The sequence below is a fragment of the Batrachochytrium dendrobatidis genome, assembly GCF_000203795.2.
Source record: "Batrachochytrium dendrobatidis JAM81 unplaced genomic scaffold BATDEscaffold_11, whole genome shotgun sequence".
NCBI lineage: Eukaryota > Fungi > Chytridiomycota > Chytridiomycetes > Rhizophydiales > Batrachochytrium > Batrachochytrium dendrobatidis.
Genome location: NW_006281109.1, coordinates 551,009 through 575,747, shown reverse-complemented (window position 1 = coordinate 575,747; position 24,739 = coordinate 551,009). Strand labels below are relative to the sequence as shown.

General features: G+C 38.8%; 9 protein-coding genes across 9 annotated transcripts; 5 read left to right on the top strand and 4 right to left on the bottom strand.

The window, feature by feature from the left end:
• Positions 1–317: 317 nt before the first annotated feature.
• BATDEDRAFT_35788 (CCR4-NOT core subunit CDC39) lies at positions 318–7,474 on the top strand (the record flags this gene model as incomplete). The annotated part of the gene is made up of 15 exons (XM_006681094.1): positions 318–644; positions 814–927; positions 1,014–1,352; positions 1,436–1,633; positions 1,701–1,963; positions 2,051–3,444; positions 3,533–4,215; positions 4,301–4,897; positions 4,985–5,223; positions 5,313–5,496; positions 5,600–5,988; positions 6,057–6,171; positions 6,312–6,924; positions 7,018–7,150; positions 7,260–7,474. 15 exons carry the CDS (start codon positions 318–320, stop codon positions 7,450–7,452), a joined length of 5,781 nt encoding a protein of 1,926 aa, XP_006681157.1. The 3' UTR covers positions 7,453–7,474.
• A 340-nt stretch (positions 7,475–7,814) lies between these two features.
• BATDEDRAFT_26922 (uncharacterized protein) lies at positions 7,815–9,702 on the bottom strand (the record flags this gene model as incomplete). Its single annotated transcript, XM_006681026.1, has 6 exons — positions 7,815–8,086; positions 8,227–8,409; positions 8,533–8,604; positions 8,697–8,942; positions 9,038–9,160; positions 9,633–9,702. 6 exons carry the CDS (start codon positions 9,700–9,702, stop codon positions 7,815–7,817), a joined length of 966 nt encoding a protein of 321 aa, XP_006681089.1.
• Positions 9,703–11,137: 1,435 nt separating this feature from the next.
• BATDEDRAFT_90822 (uncharacterized protein) lies at positions 11,138–12,263 on the bottom strand. Its single transcript, XM_006681157.1, has 3 exons — positions 12,027–12,263; positions 11,426–11,554; positions 11,138–11,305 (listed from the first exon to the last, which is right to left on the bottom strand). Exons 1-3 carry the CDS (start codon positions 12,244–12,246, stop codon positions 11,175–11,177), a joined length of 480 nt encoding a protein of 159 aa, XP_006681220.1. The 5' UTR covers positions 12,247–12,263; the 3' UTR covers positions 11,138–11,174.
• A 6,860-nt stretch (positions 12,264–19,123) lies between these two features.
• Positions 19,124–19,811, bottom strand: BATDEDRAFT_5254 (uncharacterized protein; the record flags this gene model as incomplete). Its single annotated transcript, XM_006680913.1, has 4 exons — positions 19,124–19,222; positions 19,296–19,396; positions 19,475–19,583; positions 19,689–19,811. Coding segments are annotated over 4 exons (432 nt in total), but the record flags the coding sequence as incomplete, so codon positions are not given.
• A 1,062-nt stretch (positions 19,812–20,873) lies between these two features.
• BATDEDRAFT_26918 (uncharacterized protein) lies at positions 20,874–21,608 on the top strand (the record flags this gene model as incomplete). The annotated part of the gene is made up of 2 exons (XM_006681025.1): positions 20,874–21,012; positions 21,127–21,608. The coding sequence occupies 2 exons, from the start codon at positions 20,874–20,876 to the stop codon at positions 21,606–21,608; spliced, it is 621 nt and encodes a 206-aa protein (XP_006681088.1).
• Positions 21,609–22,216: 608 nt separating this feature from the next.
• Positions 22,217–22,884, bottom strand: BATDEDRAFT_90820 (mRNA splicing protein SME1). The gene is made up of 3 exons (XM_006681156.1): positions 22,766–22,884; positions 22,606–22,668; positions 22,217–22,419 (listed from the first exon to the last, which is right to left on the bottom strand). Exons 1-3 carry the CDS (start codon positions 22,829–22,831, stop codon positions 22,273–22,275), a joined length of 276 nt encoding a protein of 91 aa, XP_006681219.1. The 5' UTR covers positions 22,832–22,884; the 3' UTR covers positions 22,217–22,272.
• A 206-nt stretch (positions 22,885–23,090) lies between these two features.
• On the top strand, positions 23,091–23,449 carry BATDEDRAFT_90921 (uncharacterized protein; the record flags this gene model as incomplete). The annotated part of the gene is made up of 2 exons (XM_006681219.1): positions 23,091–23,228; positions 23,417–23,449. 2 exons carry the CDS (start codon positions 23,091–23,093, stop codon positions 23,447–23,449), a joined length of 171 nt encoding a protein of 56 aa, XP_006681282.1.
• A 595-nt stretch (positions 23,450–24,044) lies between these two features.
• On the top strand, positions 24,045–24,398 carry BATDEDRAFT_90922 (uncharacterized protein; the record flags this gene model as incomplete). The annotated part of the gene is made up of 2 exons (XM_006681218.1): positions 24,045–24,201; positions 24,265–24,398. 2 exons carry the CDS (start codon positions 24,045–24,047, stop codon positions 24,396–24,398), a joined length of 291 nt encoding a protein of 96 aa, XP_006681281.1.
• A 7-nt stretch (positions 24,399–24,405) lies between these two features.
• BATDEDRAFT_90923 (uncharacterized protein) lies at positions 24,406–24,729 on the top strand (the record flags this gene model as incomplete). Its single annotated transcript, XM_006681217.1, has 2 exons — positions 24,406–24,633; positions 24,697–24,729. 2 exons carry the CDS (start codon positions 24,406–24,408, stop codon positions 24,727–24,729), a joined length of 261 nt encoding a protein of 86 aa, XP_006681280.1.
• Positions 24,730–24,739: the final 10 nt, after the last annotated feature.

Here is a 24,739-nt window from a genome sequence, read left to right as displayed (position 1 = left end):
AGTGATTTTCAAGTGAATTTTGGAAGCGAAATTGAGGAAATCCAACACAGAAAAGTTGCATTGACGTGAATACAACAGTAAGACATTGCAGTGGTCGAGTGAGTGTGTTGAAACAAGTCAGTGATGAGCATTGGCTCGTATATTGTTACACATTAAACTCTTTAAATTCCAGATCACTTTGAGTTTGATGTCATCACTGACTTGACTGGTTATCAAGACAGTTGATGACCATGTTTTTGTATTGTTACGACTGTGTAGTTGTTTCTATCCCTTGCATTGGTCTTTAATAATTGTATTTAAAACTTCTTGAAATAGTCATGAATCAAGACGAACCACCAGGAAGTTCTGAAGTTCAGCTAGTCAACTATATCAAGGATCTAGGCTACGGTGCTACATATTCCTCCAATGTTATCTTGGCAGTACTGGAACAAATTGGAATCTATCCATCTAATGCTCATACAAAGATCACTGAGTTGGAACTTGCAAGACTGTTGGCTATGATGGCTTTAACTCACACTGGCCTTCCTGAAAATCCTGCTCTTCGTGCTCTTGTTTCTGGAATATTGAGCGAACCTGAAGTGGATCAACTGCGTAACATGACCACTTGGTGTATCGATCTGTTCTTCAATGTTCTTGTAAAAATGGTTCGTTTTCATCTACTTTTAACTCGTTTTATATTCCATGCTTTACTGTGCTGCTGTTGACCTGGTCATCATATAGACTATTGCTGGCTAATTCAGTCGTTTGAAATCAGTCTGTTTTTAACTTGTTCATTGATTGACATTTACTATTTTGGTTTGATCTTCTTTTTAGAATCCTGCAATAAATTGGAGTAATGTTCTGCGTAAGCTTGATCATCCCGATACCGCTTTTCCAGATTCAAACAGTCTTGCCATTGTTCTCAAAGCATCAAAAGCTGTTCTTCAAGTAGGTTTACTTTTATAGTGTATCGCGTATTGAATTGCTTGCTTGTTTAAATACTAAACTCTTCCCATTCATGTTGTTATTGTTAGGATATTTATCTTTTACCTACAAATGTTTTTCTTGAGCGTTGGACAAATCAAAAGGCTCAAGTCAGTTTCCTTCGTTACACTATCCAAATGGCCTCAGAGCTGTTCACTCTTGTTGCGACACTTCCAAGACGAGTCGTTACCATGGAATCCGTTCCCCCTGGAAACCTGGGTCGCTCTGTTCTTTCCGCTTCATCTACATCGCCATGGAACTCTTTGGATCTAATTCAATCCCTTATGGAGCTTTCTCAAACCCAATACGTGGATGAAGTCAAACAGCTGATCGAATTAGGTATCCAACACAGTCCTGGTCTCATGCTTTTAGGATTTGCTCGTCTTTCGGTACGACATCATGCTTGATCATATTTGAATGCTTATGGATATCCCATGTGCTTGACAATCAATCATCACTCTTATTTTTACAGACAACATGGAATTCAACCATCAAGGAATATGGCCCCAGACTTGCAGTGATTTTCCTCATGGGTCATCCCCATGCTCCATTTTTTTTGCCTCGTGTGTGGCAATTGACTCCTGCATTATTTGTATCGGGTCTAGTATTAATGCACTCCAAGGATCCGTCATCTATTTCACGAATCCTTGATATTGCTCAAGAGATGAAGGTACACCAGTGTTTACCTTTGCAATATAAAATGACTTTATTAGTAACACCGATTGTGTACGTTTTAGGCTCTTTCACAAATTTTGGAAGCTAAACCATACAGTTTTTCAATCGATCTGGCAGCATTGGCATCACGTCGCGAATACCTCAATTTGGAAAAGTGGCTGCAGGACCATATTCATGAAGAAAACACTTTGTTTGTTCGTGCTTGTCTGGATTTTCTCAACGAGAAAGTGGTCATGCAGCTTTCTCAGCCCGATGCTGCTCATGCAGCTCCGCTTTCTATAGAGGTGGTAAGTGCCTTCTTGCGTGCTTTACGAGCCAACACAAGGTCAGTCTTTGCTGCGTGATGCTTGGTTGTGCTGTCATGGCTTGTAGTATGTATTGAATTTAAACATTCACATGTTCATATCACTAGTACAATGACGGCTGAAAACGCCGAGTTGCTCAAGGAGCTTTTGAATATTTGCCTACAGACATATCCCAGACTTTCAGCAATGATTGACGAGGTACCTTTTGTTGAAACCACATCGTTTCCGGCAGATATCGAGGCAGAAGCCAATTCCTATTACGAAAAGATATATAAAGGAGAGCTTTCAATTGGTCAAGTTGTTGATATGCTGCAACGGCTCAAGATCTCCAACAATCCTCGAGATCAGGAGACTTTTCGCTGTATGGTTCACAATCTGTTTGATGAGTACAAATTCTTTCAACGCTATCCGGAAAAAGAGCTTACAGTTACCAGTATCCTTTTTGGCGTTTTGATTCAAAATGAGGTGGTCACTTCCATGGCTCTTGGAGTCGCTCTTCGGTATGTGCTCGAAGGTCTTCGTCACCAAGTTGGTTCAAAGCTTTTCAAATTTGGTGTGCAGGCTCTCTTGCAGTTTTTGAACCGACTGGTTGAATGGCCTCAATACTGTGCATTGCTATTGCAAATTGAGCATCTTCGTGATGCACATCCTGACATTATTCAAGCCATCAAGAATGCCCAAAAGCAAGTCGTGACTGCAAGTACAGGAGCAAGTGATCCGATTAGATATGCAGATACTTCCGAGGCCAAACCAATGGCAATTTCCATGAAACTTGATTCTCAGAGCGCCGCTTTGTCCAGTGCAGATGATGGCCTTGTTTTCAAAACAGTCAATCTTGATCCTTTGCCAGAAGACGTTGTTTCTGAATTACCCTCTGAAAGTATTCAAGATAAAATACTGTTCATTGTAAACAATGTTTCACAGGACAATGTGGAAAGCAAAGTCGTTGAAATGGGCGAGCTTTTAAAACCTGCATACTACTCGTGGTTTAGTGAATATTTTGTTTTAAAACGTGTCAGCATCGAGCCCAATTTCCACAATGTATATATTTTGTTTTTAGATGGTCTCCCGTCTTCTAACCTATATTGCTATATTTTACGCGAAACGTTGCATAATATCAGACTACTCCTCAACTCTGAAAAAACGCTGACTTCTTCTCAGGAGCGTTCTCTACTCAAAAATCTTGGTACTTGGCTTGGAAGCATTACGCTTGCCAAAAACAAACCAATCAAGCATAAAAATTTGGCAATCAAAGAACTACTTTTGGAAGGCTGTTTAAGTAATCGATTGATTGTAGTCATTCCTTTTGTATGCAAAGTGCTTGAACAATGTGGTACAAGCAAGGTGTTTCGGCCTCCCAATCCTTGGCTAATGGCTATTCTCAAATTGCTTGCTGAGCTCTATCATTTTGCTGAACTCAAACTCAATCTCAAGTTTGAGATTGAAGTGCTATGTAAAAACATTGAAAGCAAATGTGAAAATTTCAAACTTAATGTCAAGGGTAAGTCGAGTCTTGTTCATCTGGCATTTGCTTTTATTTTTGGTGTAGCTTTTTAACACTATCTTTTGCAATGGTGGTGCGTTTTTAGATATGCAGCCCACAGATATTCTTCGTATTACAATGCAGCGTATTGCTGCAAATGAGGCTGATAATACTACCAATCTTCAATCCCGAAGTATAGCAGGGTATATACATCCCAATGCGAGTGTCGATGCCCAGTCTCGCCAGCAATCACAAGGCCCTACTGATTTATCAGACGAAAATGGAGTCATGTATCCCAATCTGGCTGCATATATCACATCCAACCACAATATTTCTCTGTTCAATACACAGCCGTCTTTCAAGAGAATTGTTCATATTGCAATCGATCGATCTATTGGTGAAGTGATCATGTCATCAGTAGTTGAGCGCAGTGTTGCTATTGCTGTGATTGCATCTCGGGAGCTTATTACCAAAGATTTTTCCATGGAACCCAATGAAGACAAGATGCGTAAAGCTGCACATCTGATGACTCAGAGTCTCTCTGGAAGTTTGGCATCGGTGTCTTCTCGTGAGCCTTTGCGTGTTAGCATGATATCAAATCTACGTATGCTGTTGATGCAGAACGGATTTTCTGAACAAACTGTGCCAGAACCCGTTGTTCACTTGATTGTCTCGGACAACCTTGATCTTGCATGTTCTGTAATGGAAAAAGCGGCTTCAGACAAGGCCATATCGGAAATTGATGAGAGTCTAGCTTCTTCTTACATGAACCGTCGCAAGCATCGTGAAGTAAGTGTTGATGTGGTGGCAAATTATGTTGCTTGATATTGCTTATGAAGATATTGATTTTATAATTTCAATCCATAATTACTAGCGCTCCAATCAACCTTACTTTGACATGGCAGTTTGTTCAGCTTCGCGATATGCTACTGCTTTGCCTGAAGGAATTCGACCCAGACCTGGAGGCTTGCTAATGCAGCAATTGCGTGTATATGAGGATTTTATTCGTATTCCACATTTACAAGAGCGACAATCTCGAAATGGTGCACTTTTGCGTAGTGATGATCGTCATGGGCCCGTACATGCACAATCATTTCAGCATGTTCAGCCAGAAATGGCCAACGAAGGAACTGCGAATGCAATTTCGATTCGGCAAATTGTTGAAAAGTTTAATCTTGTTACTAACGATCTAGATAAACAACTCAAAGCAAATGCACTAGTGTCTCTTGAAACATTGCCTGCTCAGCACAACATTCGCTTATTGATGGCAGAGGTTCCGAGTCTACTAACACAGACACCTTCTGTTGACGAGTTTTCGCTAGTCTTTTCCCAAAAGATTGTACAGCTGTTGTATAAATCGGACTCTGTTATTTCTCGTACTGTCTATATATTGATTTTGAAGAGATTTTGTGAAATCTCAAATGCACTGGCCAAGGAATTGAAAGATTGGTTTTTATATCACGATGACGAGGTATGATTTTGATTCTTGGCTGGTTTGAAAATCTGGTATTTTTTTGTTTGTCCAGATTTGGTTGCTGATTTTTGATGTATTTTTTAGCGTAAATATGATATTCAGGTCAACATTGCACTGCTGCAAAGTGATTTACTAGACGTGGCCGAGTTTGACATGCAGCTTGCACGCCAGGTGGAGACTGGTCGGCCAAATGTAATTGAATTTGCAGCATCACTTTTGACCACATGCTTAATTGAACGACGAAAGTTTGCACTCTATACCGACTTTTTGTTTACGATACAATCCTTCCGGAGACTAGTTACTCAAGGAAAAGTATCATCCAGGTATGCTTTTTTCATAGTATTTTAATAAGCAATGCCTTGATATTTTGTAGATTCAAGTATTTATCTTTATTCAATTAAAATATATCTAGTGTTACAACCCTGTTGAGCAATGTCGAAAAAGGATCTGCCATAATGTCTGCAAAAAATCTTATTCTGCAAGATCCTAGCAACGATGCTGTGCGAGAACATTTAAGCCTGGTGTTTCATGAATGGATTCAAATTTTTAACCATCCATCCAGCAGTTTGGCAACGCATCTTGATTTTGTCACTCAGGTATTTAAACACGATTTTTTTGTTTTTGGCCAACATCTTGTATAATGCTCTTGATCGATATATGTTTATCATTCAGACTACTTACAATTTTTTTGATTAACAGCTCCAAGATATATTAATGGTTGATTCCATCTATCCTCTTTTTTTCCGTGTCTGTACGGAGATCAGTGTTGATCTTTTTGACGTCATTAAATCCTCAAACGGAGCCATTGCCCAAGAATATCAAGGAGTGGATGCGTTTTCCCGTTTGACTGTCTTGCTTATTTCATATTATAGAGATTCTACTGGTGTAGACTACAACAAAGCGCGTCTTAGTTTTACTGCTCGGGTTTTATCCATCATTGTGCTAGTTCTTATCCATTCACATGAGCAAAATCAGCTGCGCTTCAATCAAAAGCCATTCCTTCGGTTGTTTTCGAGTTTGTTAAATGACTTGCATCTATTTGAAGCAAGACTTGGAGGCATTCATGCTCATATTTTTACGGCAATCAGGTAAACCCATGTATATTGATTTAGCTGTCAACTACTGCAATGTTTAAACTCACAGCTATTTTTTCTAGCAACACATTCCATACACTGCAACCTAATTTCCTTCCAGGATTTGCATTTGCATGGCTTCAACTGATTTCACATAGACAGTTTATGCCTAAACTTTTGCTTGCAGATGGCCAGCGGGTGTGTAATCATATTTACGCTTGAATATTTGTTATTATTGCATCAAGTGGGATACAGCAATCATTGCTTGTATATATTGATCTTATGCAGTCTATGGTTTCTAATTGATCATGTTGGTTGAATGTCAATGTTTTATTTAGCTCTGGCCCTATTACCAAAGATTACTAGTCGAACTGTTTAAATTTATTGGGCCGTTTCTTCAGCAAGATCAATTATCTGACACAACACGTCTTTTGTATCGAGGAACACTTCGCGTTGTATTAGTACTCTTGCGAGATTTCCCAGGATTTTTATGTGACTATCATGTCAGCCTTGTTGATGTTATTCCGCATACCTGTATCCAATTGCGAAATTTAATTCTCAGCGATTTCCCTCGAAATATGCGATTTCCTGATCCTTTTACTCCTAATCTCAAGGTTGATTTACTCCCAGAAATCAACCAGTCTCCTCCAATACTGTCCGACTATACGTGTAGTCTCACTGAGAATAATTTGAAGCAGGATATAGATGACTACTTATCTTCCCGTGGTCCAGTGTCGTTTTTGACCGAGTTGCAGAGTAAACTTTTGTTAAAAGAGCCGTTGTCCAAACCTACCTCCAAATACAATGTTTGTGCAATCAACGCACTTGTTCTTTATGTTGGAATTCAAGCCATTGCACAAGCTCAGCAAAAACAACAAGCAAGTTTTCTGGTTCCTCATAGTGCGCCAATGGATATTTTTCAACAGCTTGTTGTTGATATGGATACAGAAGGTATGGTTGCAGCAACTCACAGCTGATGTGTTTGATACTGGTTCTTGACTTTAATCTTCATTGTATATACTAAACTATACGCCAATACTTTAGGACGTTACCTGGTGCTATGCGCCATTGCAAACCAACTTCGATACCCCAATAGCCATACTCACTACTTTAGCTGTGTGCTGCTATACCTTTTTGTAGAAGCCGGCCAAGAGATTGTTCAGGAACAGATTACAAGGTAATGTGTAGATATATCATAATCGCGTTTTTAGCCTTGTAAGACGACAAGTTTGTTTCTAAAACCAATACTTTGATCCTTCATTGATTGTATATAATCAATTTAACAGGGTACTTATTGAGCGGCTTATTGTCAATCGACCACACCCCTACGGATTGCTGATTACAGTCATTGAGTTGTTTAGAAACCCCAGATACAGCTTCTGGGACTCTACTTTTGTGACAAGTGCTCCAGAAATTGAGCGTCTTTTCCAAACCGTTGCAAAGTCCATTAACCAGTCAATGTCACGTGCACCCCAATAAATTGAAGAAATGATCAAGTTTGAACTGCTGTATTGTTATTTACCGCCATATTCACGCAACATGAAATGCTAGACTAAAATATATGATAAACAGTCTCATTTAGTGCCAATCTTACTGATCGTTGTGTTTATTCTTGTACGAGAATACAGCAAATATTCACATTTCTGTTCCAATACATTCCACATTCCTGAAATGGTTTCTTGAACTAAAGCGCAAACGTATCTGAAATTAAAATACAAAGTTTCAATAGGAGGAATTAATTTCCAATAACGACGAATAGTTAACAGTTGTTTATTCCAGAGAAAATCTGCAAGATAAATACAGAGTGTTTTATTTTGCGTGAATACGGCTGTGAATGTACATTAGCACGCCTGAAATCCAGCTCCTGTAGCTTCTCTGTCTCGAAACGCATCCTGCATAGTTATACGAGTTTTGTAAGCCATCCAGACACCAAGAGAGGAAATAGTCTGCTGTTGTTGAGATGCCGCTGTGGCCACTAGTGCACAGGGCTGATGTGATTTAAGGGCAGCCATGACTCGATTCACTTCTTCCTCTTGATTAATTTTTTCGGCTCCCATAACTGATTCCATGGTCGTTCGTGCCATTGATTTCGAGGCAATAGCCGATTTTGCATCTATCAAGTGTATAACATTAAAAAGAGGTGAATACGATCATTCCAAACCAACACGTATTGAACAATTCTACGCTATTAAAACGTGAAACATGACAGGTGGTCATTAAATCAATGTTTGCAAAAGTTTGGGTAGAAACAACCTTTGAATCCTCGCGCTAGCAATGCCTTGGCCTGATACTCTTGATACAGTGAGTCATATGGATGAGTGCGACCAGCTACGGCACGTTTTAAAGACACGGAATGAATCTTGCATGTAATAGATCGAGCACAAGGAAGTCCATTGTCGTGCATTACTCCACACTGTAAATCCAAATTAATTGGGCCTGTAGTAGTAAGGTAGATTCATGAAACAGCATACCCACTCCAATTTAGAAACTTATGTTGCATCACTTGAAAAATGCTGCCAATGCGTAGTATCATAGCAAACATTTAAAATCTATTCGTACCTCCTTTTACTTTTTTGGTCGACTCTTTTGAAGATTCAGCTTTGGGAGTCTTTAAAGATGCAGGTGAGATCCCTAAGCATTAGACACGATATAAACAAGACATTATTTTGAATAAAGGTTAACCCCATTAAAAAGCGTACACATAAAGCTTAAAGGTAGCCAACCTTCTGAAATAACTGTTACAGATGGCGATTTATCCAAACCAAAAGAAGTCAATGTCCTACATGGTGTTATTTCTGAAAAAACAGACGTTGAGGATGACGAAAGTGATGTAGAAGGACCTCCCGATAGTGTGAATCCAGCAACAGACGTAGAGGTTGATCCGTTTTGCTTCTTCTTTTTTGTTACTAGACCATTAGAAAACTTTGCAGTTTTAGACTTTCCAGATAAAGAGGCTTTTTTACACGTTACTAGAAAAAACAGTTTGAATGTTAGCTCAAATGCATGCATAGACTTGATTAAAATACAAGCATTTTGGATTAAACCATGAGTGACAAATTCCTACCGAAATGTTTAGAAAATCCACTATGGAGAACAGGTCTTGAACATAACGAACAAGAAACTACTATCAACTCTTCTTTAATAGGAATACCAATTGCGGTTGGTGATGCTGGCTCACAGTACAGATCTTGAGTATAAATGAAATCAGGGTTAGTGTATGATCGCATCTGGGCCAGGTTTAAAATCAATGGGAGCATGCTTGCCCAAATAAAACATGTTGAATAGCCGACAAATAAAGTCAAGCCAGATTTTGATTTCCAGCATATCGTTACTGCCATTGAATTATCTCCAAATATCAATCAAGTGGTTTTAAGATGAGCCAAATCGAGTCAAGAGCAATATTGGGATCATGACAATGATTTGACTGACAAAGTCAACATGCAACACTCATGGCTCTTGACTCTTGTGTGCATAGTCAACTCTTTGACTAAATCATATGCAACGCAAAAGACATAATAAAAACAAGATGCTGACAAGAGTAGTAGGAAATACGCTACAACTCCAGAGCAATATACGATTAACAGAGTGCGATGATATTAACATGGACAACTGACTATTGCCAATATAAACAGCAGTGTTTTTGTTCATGGATCACACACCATCAGCGAATCCGAGGTTCTGTCGAAATGATGCCCAAGAAAGATGCTCTTTGCCTTTGAATGCAGACATCTAAACTTGTTGACGAAATCACGAAAACTTGAGTTTGGTTAGAATCACCAAGACGCTTGTAATGGTTTCGATGGTATTTGCAGCAAGGATTGCACTGAAACATTCGCATTGTTTAATTCTTATCGAATGGTTTCTTTTGTCATTTTTATGGTTTCATCGTGATTCATCTCATAAGAATCTTCATCTAAACTTGTACAAACTCAATTCATCTTTTATATTCATTGAATTGTTTTATTGATGTTACCATACTCGTTGATTTAATAATGAATCCATCTTGTTTAATACTCGTCATTTTCATTAAAACCTATCGATTCTTGTGTGCGTACTTTAGGTTCATTCCAGTCTTGGATTGATGTAAAACCACTCTGACCAAGTGTATTCATACAAATCTAAACGTATCTGAAATCACAAAGTCTGAATTCAAAAATAAATTCGGTATAGGTTTGTCAGTATAAATGCAAGGCATTGCTATATTTTATAAATCTATCCATGCATTACAAGGTTTATATAGAATGATGGATAAATATGCCCGTTAAACACACAATATCAACCTTTTAAAGGCTAAACCAACAACTTACAATTCCCCTTTGATTCTTCCTTTGGACGTAGAATAAAAGTTTGATGGAATAATTTGGATCGTTGTTCATCACCAAAACGAACATTTCCTGCATTTCAAAGTAGTATTGGTATCATAATATATACGCAGCAAGTATAACTAATTTAATAGTATAGCAGTTTATAATTGATCATCAAAGTAGCAAACCTGATATGGATACAATGATATCATTAAAGTCTTGGCCTATCATAGGCTGGCAATCATAAGATAATATTTGGTGATCTAATTTTGCATCGAGTTTTACAAAGTAATAGTAGATGTTAACTACATATATACTCACGTAAATGAAACACAACAAGGATGGATAGTGCAACACTATCGAGTAGATACCTGTTATTGGAAACGACAAGTATGTTTGAGCAATGTTACTCGCACCCTGTATAGGATTGCCATTCCATAGTAAAACAGACACATTGCTATAAAGCTGTCCTATCATGTGTCGCTGACGATCAAACATACTATAAAAGGTAGACACAAAAGTATCTGCAGCTCTTGAAGAAACATCTAAAACCTAAGCATATGTGACATGACGAATGAGCGGTTATCAGTTGACTAAACTGGACCCAATCCAGCCATCTGGAATGAGATTCAAGTTGAAATATATACAGCATTTATCAAGAGCAGTTGCAATTGATAAACCTCAAACTCGACCTGCCTGGTTCTGCATTGTCTGTTATAGAAATATATTATTTTGTTATAAACAGTTTATCAATCGTGGCAAACCAACAGCTCCTGAGGGCTTGCACTCGACCCAATTAATCTTGGCATATCTTCAACTAGTAAATATCAATCCAACATTATCGCATTTCAAGAATAAACTGCGTAAAGAAATCAAACTCTTCATTGCAAAACACAATCAAGCAGATTTGTTCTCGGCTTCGAGAACCTTGGCATATGCACCGCTGAAGGGATTCATCTTTCTCTCGATTGCAAGAGCATCTTCTGCTTCCTTCCATTCCTTTGAAAATGTCTTGGGCTTGTTCTTAACTAAATATAAGACATTCAGTGTTGGTTTAGAGCAAGGTTGGCAAGTGTATTCACAAGACTGGCCAAAAACTAGTATTCATTTGCAAAAATATAAGCTTTAAAATTCAATTACAAACTTACCAGATTCCCAAACAGCCAGCAGAGTACCAGCTGTGGCAAGGAAAAACACAACCCACGAGGCAACTTTAATTCTTAAAACAGGATCGGCAGGAGTTCGAGCACCATAGGGTCCATAGGCAATAAAGTAGGCTATATCAAAATGATTCAAAAGTGCAGGTTTGTTTCCAATGCACACGTGTGAGATGGAATAACAAAAGATAACACTAAGCAATAGATCAAGACATCATGGTTCTGGAATAGAGAATGTGTAACGATATTATAGATCTCTAAACAAGGAAATAGTGACACATGTTGCTCAACATAACAAGGCTACGATCTTGGAATAGTGTAGTAACACTGTTACAGCAATTTCAAACTGCCCTTTCAGTACATTGCATTACAAATCAGCACTAATTGAATTCCAATTAACCCCAAAAACATGCTTTTATAAAAGACAGATTCAGACCCTTTCATGGTCAAAATAGAGCCAAGTCACAAACTACTTTGTATCAAAAATGAGAATTAATAGAACAAGGTTGGTATGCCAGTAAAGCCAGATAAGGCACTTGTGACTAAACTAAATGTACAGATGTGAATAAGAAAAGGACAGCCTGTAATTCACCTGCACGCTTCTGTTCAAGAGTCAGTGCTTTCCAATCTCCCTTTTGCAGCTCAGCGAGTTGGTCTGCAATGGCACCTTGCTCAGCCTCGGGAAGCTTGACCCAACGAGCCTCAATATGAGAAAGAGCTGAAGGTGTCAAAGAAGATGAAAATCGCTGCTGATAGGGAGAGCGCTGGATCACAGGTTTAGCCTGACGCAGAGCAGAACGAATAGCAAACATGGTAATGCTAGTGTGATGTTGGTTGTACTGCAACTGCTGATTCGAATTGAAAATGATTCAAAAAACAGTTCAGATTTCGTCACATTCAGTCCACGTGACTCACTTGTTCTAATATGGTCAATGCTGGTGTCAATGGGCATGAGAACACAATGTATTCATTGATATTTTAGGCCCATTTCATCATGTTTTTAAATCATTCTGATAACAGGAAATAGCACAGATCGTTGGAAAACTGGGCTGTTGTGATGGTACACGAGACACGATCAATAGATAGTTATGCCATTCAAGTCGCTGACAGTTTTTAAAAGTTGAAAATCAAATACAAATTGCTTTAAATTCACCAATTCAAGTTTGCAAAATAACCAACAAGAATTCTGCAATCGAGTAACAAGACTTTGACATGAATAAACTGTCCATAATACAGTCAATTTATTAGTGTCAAATAGTATTCAACTGTAAAGTCTCGAGTTTATTTTTGAATTCAAAATTGTAAATCTGACAATTCAAGACCAACACAAACAAAACCCTAATTACTATTTCAGATCTTTACCAACTCATCCACGTTGCATGCCATTGACTCGAAAACAAATGTGTATTCAACCAACTGGTAATATCTCGACGTGTGTCATGATTATTTCAATTATACTATTGGTCATGCACATACCAGTTTAGTATTTTCTATTCATCCAACCAATCAAAAATAAATCAATCGCATCAGTGGTTACATTTAGAAAACACAACACATAGTGGATTCACACTTTATTCTGCCTCATCTGTATCATAATACAGCATACATCTCGACAAATCTTGAAACAGCAACTCATCACATTCTTCACAACCTGACAAAATATTCAGTACAACAGCCATCACTGAGATCCTTGTGGTGAGGTTGCTTGTACAGCTACAATATACGGCGTGGCCTGTTGTGCACTCGGCGATGTTGGTGGTAGCTGCGTATTCTGCGGATCTTGTATACCATATTGAACATAGGGTGATTGCATATACATCTGAGGTGCGTGGCCTTGCATCATCATCTGATGCTGCTCATATGTAGGATACTCTACACTACCCGAACTGGGTCCACCACCTGTCGTGTTCGGTACACCTGCCATGTCTGACGGCATTGTACCGCCAACTATCATGACTGGCGCGCCATACTGCACTGCTTCGCCAGGACTCGAAACCCAGCCCATAGGCGGCATTGGTGGCTGATGAGAATATCCCATCACTGCTCCTGAAAGTTTATCAAATCATTGTATTAGTCAACACGCTAACCAGCGCTCGTGGTCACTTCAAACATTAACCATTCACCACAAACTGTTCATATCACTGATATCAACTTACCGGCTGGGTGCATTCCTGGCATAAACCCATATTGAGGATGCATTCCATACATCATTGCTGGTGCTGGCATTCCTGGATGAACCATTGATGGATTATACATGACACCATGTGGCATATACTGGTATCCAATCACAAAGTCATCCCAAATAACATTTCAAATGTGCGATGCCATTCAAACAATCAACACAAATATCAGTATACTTGAATCTCAAACAATCAACACCATACAAAATAGCACTGACCATTGGATCATACTGAGGCTGTGGTGGATATGGACCTGCTCCAGAATAAAACTCACCACCTATCTGATGAGCATCATAATGCCCAGCTAATAATACAGCCAAATAGCATCAGAATATATACACTTTACATTCCAATTCAAATCACTCAACATACATGGAGCATATTTCTGATATGGCTTTCCTTGATATGGCTTGGTATGCATCCGTGCATTGGGTGTCCCGTTTGACTTTCCGCCACGTCTGTTGGGATAATTAAAATTCTGATTCCATCAGACTCGCCATGTCAGTAACGTGCTATATGCATTCAGATAGACAAATGTCCCATTACGTTCCGACACGCTTACCTTTGGATCTGATGTTGGTTTTACACCAGACACTGCTGGTGGCTTTGCATTAGATACTGTTGTTGGCGTAAATTCAGAGGCCGATACATTAAACTTGAATGTAGATTTGGATGTCGACGTCATACTGGTGCCATTGGACGGAGTCTCTGACACTGTTGATACTTTGTCGCTTATATCTTCATCCTTGGACAATCGTGCATTCTCAGACACTGATTCTTGTGATATTGATTGCTTTCTTGGCAAACCCGTTTCACTCTTTGGTTCCTTTGTTGATGCACTGGTCTGTGTGGATTGTGGTTTTAAACTGGCTGACACGACTGTTTTTGGAGTTGGCGTGTGACTGTTGGCACAACTTGACAGTGGTTGCTTTGGAACCTTTACATTCGATTGTGCTGATGCAGTCACATCAGGCTTGGCTGATCCAGTGACGCATGCAGTAGGGTGTGTATTGAGCTTGGTTTCAGCATTTGTCTTGCAAGTCGTGGCTAATGATGCACTTGGATTACTTTGACTATCGTGTGGTGTATTCGACGTGGTATCTGATACGACAGGATTAGGTTCTGATTTGGATACTGCCAAATGCTTGACAGATTCTACATTTGCCTTGACATCTGCTGTGTTTTTCTGAGACACCAATGCATTTTGTGTCGATGGATTCTTTTTGATGTCATTTGATGGCGTACCTGATGTTGCATTTTTAGTATGTGCATCCGACGCAGCATTACGATTGTTGGTTTTACAACTGGCACGGTCACTGCTGGTTTCCGGTTTGTCTGATTTGTTTGATTTGTCTTGCAAGAGTTGCGACTGTTCTATGTTGTTCGACTCTTTCTTGGCATCCATATGTAGAATGCATTTGATATCTTCAGGCATTGGTGTTTGCAGTTTGAAACTGTTTCCAAACTTTTTAAGATCGTCCAAAAGCCCGCCTTGTTTGGTTCGATGAATTTGCTCTCTTCGAACCTGCCATTGTTTTCGCTCACCTCCAGCAAACTCTGAAAATAGTTTTTGTACTGTCACTGTAGGATCTGGCGTAGATTGTGGTGCATGACTATGTCGTGCATTCTTTTCAACAATACTGGCAAATGTAGTTCCAGTTCCAGCTGTAGACTGTGGTGCATTCTTTTCAGCAATACTGGCAAATGTGGCTCCGACTGTAGACTGTTTGTGTGTTGATGCTGGTGCGACAGTTGACCGCCACGATGTATTTGTAGGTTTCCTATTGCCTTGGGTTACATTTCTCAAAACAGATGAATACCTATATCGGTGCAGTTGATATTAGCTGATCTGTATGCATAACCAACAGTACACTTGATGTATTTGTGTACTAATATTGATTGACACACCTGTCTTCTTCATCCATTGTGCTATCAGTTGGACAAAATCCGCGTTCTTCTGCCACATGTAGATTACGAGTTGGTGCCTACAAACAGTTGAACAACAAGTCAAACAAGTCAATTTCAATGACAATTTACCAGAACATTGAACTCAACAACAACAACATTATTCAACATTGAACCCAACAACAACATTATCCAACAACAACAACAAAATATGCCACGCGTAATCAAAGCGATTCATAGTTCCGACTCGTCCACTTACTCGTTCAATCTCGGCTGCAATACGTGCTGCTTCGGCCTCTCGCTTAGAAAATCCTGGCAAACTCTTGTCTACTACCGTGGTATACATGTGTTCATCAAAATCAGTGGTTACACCAAACAGTCGTTTATTCGTAGCAAACTGGTCCCAAGTTCCTGACTTTGGCACATCTACCAATTAACAGTCAGTTCATTACCAAACATTGTCAACCAATACAACTGATCGATATCCATCACTGACTCATCTCACCTTCTAAACCTGTCATGCTTTGTTCATTGGCATTATCTGATGTCCATTTGGTCAGATTACGGTAGCGATGCTCACCTGCTCCACCCGATATCGCCGTATCTGTTTTAAAGTGATGAGACACTTTGGTCCGTGGTGGACGAGCTGTCTCAAACGAGGCTGCTGTAATCGATACCACATCTGCTCCACGAATGTTGAGTTGTGCAATGGCTCGACCTGTTCCTTTGCTATGAAGCACCCGTTTTCTCGCTTGTCGTAGACTGACTGACAAATCAACTGGATCTACAGTGTGGCAGATACCCTCAACCTCACTTCCATCTAATGTGGTCACCAGAGTCTTTACGCCCTGTTCATTGCAGATTCAATCAGTAAATATTCACATATCTCTGCAGTTCCACTCTCGACAAACACCATTGGACACTATCGTCACTTACCACAAGTTGCAGCACTGCGTTGAGTGCTCGTTCTTTTGCGCTCATTTTGGCGGATGGACTTTTCTGTGTCGAGTTTGTGCGAGATCCATTTGTCTTTGCTGCTGCAACTGATACTGCAGGCGTCATTGAGTCTGACACTGCCATCACTGGAGGTCCTGCACTCCATGCATTTGCTTTGGTTGCTTTCCTAATCCAATACATGCCAATTAAAATCAATATTGTTTGACAAGATTCAGTGACAATCTGGTCGCTTCGTGTACTTGACATTCTACTGCATAGTGTATACTTGATCGTATATAGATAGTCTACCATAAAACAATCACTTACGGTATTTGTGGAGTTGGGCCCGACACATTTGAAGAAGGTCGAGTTTGGGTCTGAGGTTGTGAACGCATTGCATTCGATGTCGGAGTCTGTGATTTGTGTTGAGTGGTTCCCATTGGTGTCGATATCGAACCACTAAAAGGACCTGTTGTTTTTGTCGGAGAAGGTTTACGACCCATTGTTGGAATTTATCAAATATATATAACTGATAGTAAGATTGCAGTAGCAACGGCCTTGATAGATTCGATCTGCACGACGATATGAAATGGATTCACCATGACGATATGAGTAGGTTCGTCATGACAATATGTGTAGGTTCGTCATGACAATATTTGTAGGTTTGTCATGACAATATTCGTAAATTCGCCATGACAATCCAAAGCCAGTCGATTGATATACAATAAAAAGGATTAGAATCATCAAAACCATGACTGTTTTACAGCAGTATTCTAATCAACTGCCCACTATGGTTTATATAGCAGTCCATATTGTATTTGGACAAAGTCATCCATTGATATCATACCAAACAACCGACGTGGATTGTATCCATATGGGATGATCTTATTGGGACTCAACCCGACACAGTCTAGGGTTTGCATGTCGTCTGTTACGTTGGTTACGGATAACAAATAACTGTATGCTAATAATTACTAGATCGGTAAATGATATACACAAACACTTCTTAATGCTCATTGCATCACCATATATACTGATTTTTCAATACCAAACTGCAAGATTCTATCAAATAAAAACACCAATCTATTGTCCAAACCAAGGAATTCGATTCAATCAGGTCATATATAACGGATACTACAATATATTACCTTCTATATAGCAGAATACAGTTCCTTGAGCTTTCCTGCAGTGGAAGATGGTGCGGCTATTGCCCAGAATATAACGTTGATATCAATATAGTTTCTGCACGTTTGAAGGCGCAGAAATTTAAAATCAACCCAACGCGCCGAGTCACGTGGATATGGATGTCATTTGCATTGCGTGTTATTGCTCACGAACAAGTCAAATGTAATGTCTTGGTAATAAACTGTTTCACTTGGATTGATTATATCACACATGTCACTTGTATTGACTGCATTGACTGTATTATCACTTGTGTAACTTGTATCACTTGTCTCGTGTTCAAATCTTGTCCATGTTGTTGATGTGATCATCTCGATTGTATCAAGTGTCCATTTGGTGTTGTTTACTTTCAACTCTATCGTGTGGATATGGATCTGGTGTTGTTTTATTACCGTTTATTTTCAACTCAATCGTGTAGATATCATCATGGTAGTACCATTTCAAAGTATGCGATCCCATCACTGATTTTCAAACTATAGGCCACTGATCTAGTATTTAATATGCATTGACATGACAAGTGGTTGCATCATGCAATCCATACCACTTTATTCATATATTGCTGATGGATCATGTACGTTGTTCAGATCTGATTGGTTGAAGGATATGCCATGACTCAGTTGACTAGATTTAAGCAAGTCGTGATACAGCCTTGGTTGATTACAGGATGTGTTCAAACAGCATTACTTGTTCAAGTATCAATATGGGTTGATGGATTTAGCTGTTATCAGTATCAGCTCTGCAAGTCAAACGTGGTTACTGTTTTTGAATTGATAATCTTGTCGAGTATTTCAATTGGGTCAAAGGGTTTATTTTAATAAAGCAGTTCAATGCTACATTCGCAGACAATCTAAACTATTGATACTGCGGGTGTTGATGACTGAGCAAACTACAAACACTGCAGTGCACCTGCCAACAATTTGACACTAAACTATAGTTTAGTCCAGGATCAGTTTATTAAAATTGAAACTGTTCGAGTTTCTGGCATTTAAGCTTCTTGAGCGTATCAATCGACTTTTTTGTTGCCAAATTACAGCAGTGAGTTATAATTACATGAATGTTGTATTGAGTTTGATGCTTGCAACAATATTTTGATTGTTGGATTTGGTAATCAGCGTAGTTTTATCAAGTTTTGATTTTTTAAATGCTATAGCCGTATTCGCGTAAATTGAATGATTAGCTAAGAATACCAAAGTACATAATAAACGTTCAGTCGCATAATGGAAACTGTGCTTAGAACAATTGATAATGTTTATCAAAGTCAATCCATAGTAGAAAATTGTAACGAATATTTAACTATTGTTTATTTCAAAGCAAGAGATAATCACTGCAAGATACAAAATGGATCCATTTTACGTGAATACGGCTGTAAATCGACCAAAGCCGTTTATTTGTCCTCGCTTGCTTTCTTACTTTTCTTCAGAGTCTTTTCTGCCGAGGCTGCTAATTTAGCCTTTCTCTCGGCTGCTGCACCAGCATAACCTGGAAATTCATAATCAATACCAAGCTCCTCTAATTGCTTTCGTTTTTTTGAATCTCTTTTCTCCAGCTTTGTCTGAATAGTATCCCATTCCTCGGCTGTTTTTGGCTATCAGTAGAAATATCAAATTAGATGACCAATATATTGGAATTGAAAGTCGACAACACGTTTGTAAACTAACCTTGTTTTGTCGATCTCGTTGAAGTTTGTTCCATGGAATAACCCTGAACTTACGATCGCAACCTTTGAAGGTATCAGCATGTAGCTTATCAGCAGACACCACTTTACCTAAATTATTGGTTTGACAAGATATGAATTAGTTTGATCTGAGCCAAAATAAGATAAAAGTCAATTGCTTACACTTGAGCATTCGATTAAACATCAGATAGTTGTCCATTGTGTCTGCTACAATTTTGGCAACCTCGATATCCTTGAATTCAACAAATGCATAATGCTTGGAGTGGCCAGTCTATATGGGACACACGCATAATAATATTAGATTAGCTCACAAAATAGTTAAACAGGCTGATTATTTATAAAATATACAGCAGTAACGAGTGTGTGAGTTTCCCACCTTTTTGTTTCGGGAAAGCCGAAGTCGAGTAACTTCTCCAAACTGTGAAAAGTATGAAAGCATTTCGGCTTCATAGAAACCGTGTGGAATATGACCAAGATACACAACGCCAGGAGTGGTTTTTGGCACCCCTTTGACTTTTTTGGTAGCTGTCTTGAGCGTTGATAGATCACTTGGTTCCAGAAGCACAAGATTTTCTCCATTCTGGAACTCGGTTTTTTCAGAACCCGCTACATCACTCCTTTTCTTTGAAATTGATTCAGTCTTGCCATTGGAAGTATGCATACCCTTTTTGCCTCTATATTCATCATCAGAGCTGTCTTGATCGTCACTGCTGTCTATTCCTTTGATAATATCTGCATCACTGTCCACATCCTTGGCTGAATCGTCATTTTTTTCAAAGAGAGTTTGCACATCATCCTCTTCAGCATCAGATAATTCATCAGGCATAACAACTTTTATGCCATCATCCTGCTCTTCTAAAGAGTCTGATTCAATGGGTTCTGGCAGAGTTTTAGTGGGCTTTGCTGTTTTCTTTGAAGCTGATCGAGTCTTGGCAATGGTTGGTGTTGCCGCCGGCTTTGTTTTTACTGCAGACTTGGTGATCTTTTTTGAAGACATTTTAGTGGCAGGTTTGATATTCTTGTCTTTGGATTTCATGTTAAAGTTTTCAGGCAGGAATTAAAAAAATAAAAAAATTGATATTCAATAAAAGTTGACAAATCCAAGTATGACTTGCTGCTGGTGATACCAGCAACAGCTTTGTCAGGAAAGATCATAAATACTAATAGAGCTTCAAGAAATAAAATTGTATCAAAAGGATTGCACATCAAGCATTCATACCTGTCATGAAACTATTCAACACCGAGTATTAGACAAGACTGAATATATCTGAAAAAAAGAGCAGCTCCAATCATCCTCAGGTGACATTTGGGCTGATTCAAAACAAATGGCAATCTCGACAACCTTGCAGTCAAGAATATCTGTTTTACCATCATGAAACTCACATTCTACTTTGATACTGTATCGCCCTACTCATGGTAAACCCCGATATTTATTTTTAATTCAAAATACCAAAGTTCCATCAAAATTGTTTGATAGATACAGACTAGGCAGAGTTGGGTAGTGGTATCCACTCGAGTGTCCATGTGTTCAACTCAGAGTAGATTCAATTGTAGGTTCGCCATGGAAATACTTTCAAGGTATCAGTCAATTTGGGATATTGAGATGAACATGGTTCCGTTCTATCTTGCTGGGGTGATGCACGAGTCTGAAAACCAGCCTCCTGGTATGAACAAGTTCAAGGCAAAGTACATGTACAAAGGTTAGTTGTTTGGCTTGTGAGTGAGATCTTTGGTAGTTTACAGTGGGATCATTTTGATTTTTAAACTATTGATTAGAATGCCTTTTGACAACAGTTTTGCATTGATTTCCATAGATTTGGTGCGTAATGGCAAGCTTTACAATGTCCCACTTACAGCAATCCCGAGTAAATTTCCAGACAACTCTTTGAAAGCTCAGCGAATTTTGACTGCCGTTAAGCTATATGAGCCAAGTAAACTGATTTCAGCCAGTAGAGCAATTTGGCAGTGTTATTGGCGTGATGGAATGAATCTGAGTGATGAGGATAATCTCGTCAAATATCTCACCCCAGTGCTTGGTTCTACAACTCCCTTGTTTGTATCAAAGCATGCATCCGACTTGCATGTAAAAAAGTTGTTGACAGATAACACGCAGGCTGCTACTCATGAAGGTGCATTTGGCGCTCCTTGGATTATTGTCGAACATCAAAACAATGGAGTGTCAACTCGAGACTCATTTTTTGGAAGCGATCGAATTGAACAGATTGCATTGCTATTAAAAAAACCATACTACGGTCCTCAACCCACAGATAATCTCAGTGGAACATCCAAGCTCTAATAGACTGGCAAATCAAATCAAATTTATATTCGACTTTGAAGCTGACAATCATTGAGACCTATGCTACGCCCGACTAAAAATCTTCAATAAAGTTTTGGGATTCCTTTTTAATCGAGTATTATACCATTATTAGTATTTCCAGACCTGAGATACAACTATTTGTGCAGTGACAGATGCGCGACCAATCTTGATGCAAGTTAGCAGTAGACTTGAAACCAAACTATACATATCTGCAAAGTTTACCAGATATTGTAGTAGATTATAGGCTTACAAAAATGCGAAATAACACAATTTGAGACCAATGTTTTAGACTTGCCAAACAACACAGCGGAGTTTACAGTAATTAAATGTTGAAATAAGTTGGATCTATGTACGAGTCATCGCTAAAAAGCGGATACTAGTTTATAATCGTTGCATCGAGTTTCAGCTGGTATATTGGATTGAAATAAATGCACTGATTGGACAAAAAATGCCATTCAAGCAATAATCATCAACGAACTGGAGATATAGTCTGAATACACATTTTTCAAAAACAGGTTTGCCAATCCTTTGTCAAGGACTCATCCTCTTGAATGATCAACAATATGAATAATCGACTAAATTCTTGTAAGTATTTAAAGATCTGTATTTCTTCAGTAAAAGTTTTCACTATCCGATGCATACATTAACCAGCTGCAGTAGTGGGTGCATTGCAAAACAAAGTAATATTGTCTCCTTTTAGTAGAATTCGCCCAAGTTGTTTCCGTGCTCCAGTCTTGGTTGATACCTCCTCTGCATCATCAAGGACCAAGTTCATAAACTCGTCAAATCCCTACAGGTAGCGTATATCAATGGATAAAGTCAGTAAATTTCAGTCAAATATAGATCAAACTTGACGAGACATGCAGAATAGCTTTCTGTGATGATAGAGTCAGATGCAAACAATGTAGTGGGATATAGATTGATCATTGAATCCAGCCAGTCTAGCTGTACTAAACGACAATGCAAAAGCACATACCAAGATTTGTCCCTCGATCCTGATCTCGGTCTGTTCATATAGCCAGATTTGCACTCTTGATTTCTATCCATTCATTGCAAAACGATTAGTTATGATGTTTGAAAGCGCAAGTCAAGCATTATACACTGCAGACTATTGAAATGATTAGAGCAGCAAGTACCTGCTGCAACATTCTGAAGATCAGGTTTATGGGCTGCACCATAATCTTTTGAAGTTTCGTTGCCATCTTTGCTGCACAGTAAATTCAAATAAAGAGTTGGGATATTCACTAAGAGAGTTTTGGGATCAAGGGCTAGAGTCGACTCGCCGAGTATATTGTTTAGTGTACAAGACAAGAAGCAAGCGTTGTAAAGTGTTGGAAAAGTGATTTAGATAGTCACGTGTGTTGAAGTTGTTTTATTCTGCCAGCATACTCATCACGTGTTTTGAGTTGTGTTTTCCGAGTTGGATTTCGACAAACAATATTTGCTTGAATTACCATCAAAATGGCCGAGTGGGATCCAGATGCAGATATCGCCTTGGTAAAGGCAGTTGATTGTCATGGAGAAAATAACTGGGAGGAAGTGTGCAAAACTCTTTGCTTAATCAATGGCATTACGTTTCCTGCAAAGCTTGATGCCAAGGTGCGTTTATACATATACTTCACCTCCAGTTTATCGGAGTACCTAAATGAGCGTATAACTATCCATATTGTATTGGATATACGGAAATATTTTGAAAGGGTTAAACTGATATGCAATCAGCGGTGAAAGTTGATTATGCATTCAAAAACTGCCATTCAGATTAGACCACTTGTATAATTGATTACTAGGTTACTAATATTGATAAGAATATAGAGCTGTGAGGATGAATACAATCGGTTATTGACTGTATCGAGTCCCATTAAAGATGAGAGGTTGGTTCAATCTTGCATGCTCTATAAATTCGAGTATACTTTGTTTTTGACATGAACATTGACGGTTAGACTAGAATCTGGCGAGAATATCGTCACAGATACATGTAGGTGTTATTTGCTTGCCCTTCAACTGGCTTACTATTTGGCTGTTACCATGAATTTGATCTTGTCGAGGTTTTAGAAAAACTAACTCGAGTTTGGTGAACACAACAGCCCATACTCTGACTCGAAAGTTACTTTTCAAACTATCTGCTCGTCGAAGCGATGAAATCAAAAGGCAGTTGTACGAATGCGAGGTTGAATACAGGTAGTATAAGATGATGATATTTAAATCTTTGAATGCGCCTACTAAACATTTGGTTGATTCACGTTGATATTTCTTCTAGCCAAACGTGCATTGATATTGACAGCATTGAGAATGGAGCTAAAGATGAAGTTTTGGAAGACATGACAATCGATGAATTAGCAATAGTACCAAACGATAAGGTTGAACTTGTTTTAAAAACTTGTTTCATTTGCTGATACTCACAGGAAAACATAACTGATGCTCACACAGGAGTCTGTTGAAACGGTCTCCGAAACAGAATCATCTCTCAAGGCTCAAAACATTCCAGAGGTACTAGACAAAGACAACCAAGCTGATGATGATGCAGCCCAATCATCCCCAACAACACCACATCCACGCGATCATAGCCTTACTGGTAACGTTTGTTGGAATAGTATGATAGATTGGCAAGGTTTGTAAAACTGAATCATTCTGTTAGAGCTTAAAGAAGAATCTATCGTTTCATCTACAGCAACGGCAACTCGAATCTACTCTGAAATGGATTCTATAGATCCAGATTCTGGGACAGAATATTCTGGTAAACTGTTTATGATTTTGGCGCGTGGCAACTAGATATGAAATGGCTAACCTTTCTACCCATACATCAACAGATGAGCCAGAAAGGAAAAGACTTCGAATAGACGAAAAGTACAAAACATGGAAAAAAACAGCTATGCTTATTTGGAACAGGATTGCCGATCATCGCGCAGGAAATGCATTTCTAAAGCTTTCAAAAGAAAAACGGTATTCTGAAGTTGTCAAGCAACCAATGAGTCTGGATCTAGTAAAGACTCGTATTCGAGAAGGGGTAAGGACTAAATCCAATTGGCCAATTTTATCGTACTATTCAAGCTGTATTGTTAGTGTATAGATCGACATGTTTCCCAATCGTGTAGTTTTATGATGTGAAAATC

What these genes read in the sequence shown, in the direction of transcription:
- BATDEDRAFT_90820 (XM_006681156.1), bottom strand. Translation starts at nt 22,831, where the DNA reads ATGGCAACGAAACTTCAAAAGATTATGGTGCAGCCCATAAACCTGATC. An exon ending in TCTTCAGAATGTTGCAGCAG is followed by an intron (nt 22,669 to 22,765) that starts GTACTTGCTGCT and finishes ATGAATGGATAG; the next exon opens with AAATCAAGAGTGCAAATCTG. An exon ending in GGATCGAGGGACAAATCTTG is followed by an intron (nt 22,420 to 22,605) that starts GTATGTGCTTTT and finishes CGCTACCTGTAG; the next exon opens with GGATTTGACGAGTTTATGAA.
- BATDEDRAFT_90822 (XM_006681157.1), bottom strand. Translation starts at nt 12,246, where the DNA reads ATGTTTGCTATTCGTTCTGCTCTGCGTCAGGCTAAACCTGTGATCCAG. An exon ending in TCTTGAACAGAAGCGTGCAG is followed by an intron (nt 11,555 to 12,026) that starts GTGAATTACAGG and finishes ATTTTGATATAG; the next exon opens with CCTACTTTATTGCCTATGGA. An exon ending in GCTGGCTGTTTGGGAATCTG is followed by an intron (nt 11,306 to 11,425) that starts GTAAGTTTGTAA and finishes TCTTATATTTAG; the next exon opens with TTAAGAACAAGCCCAAGACA.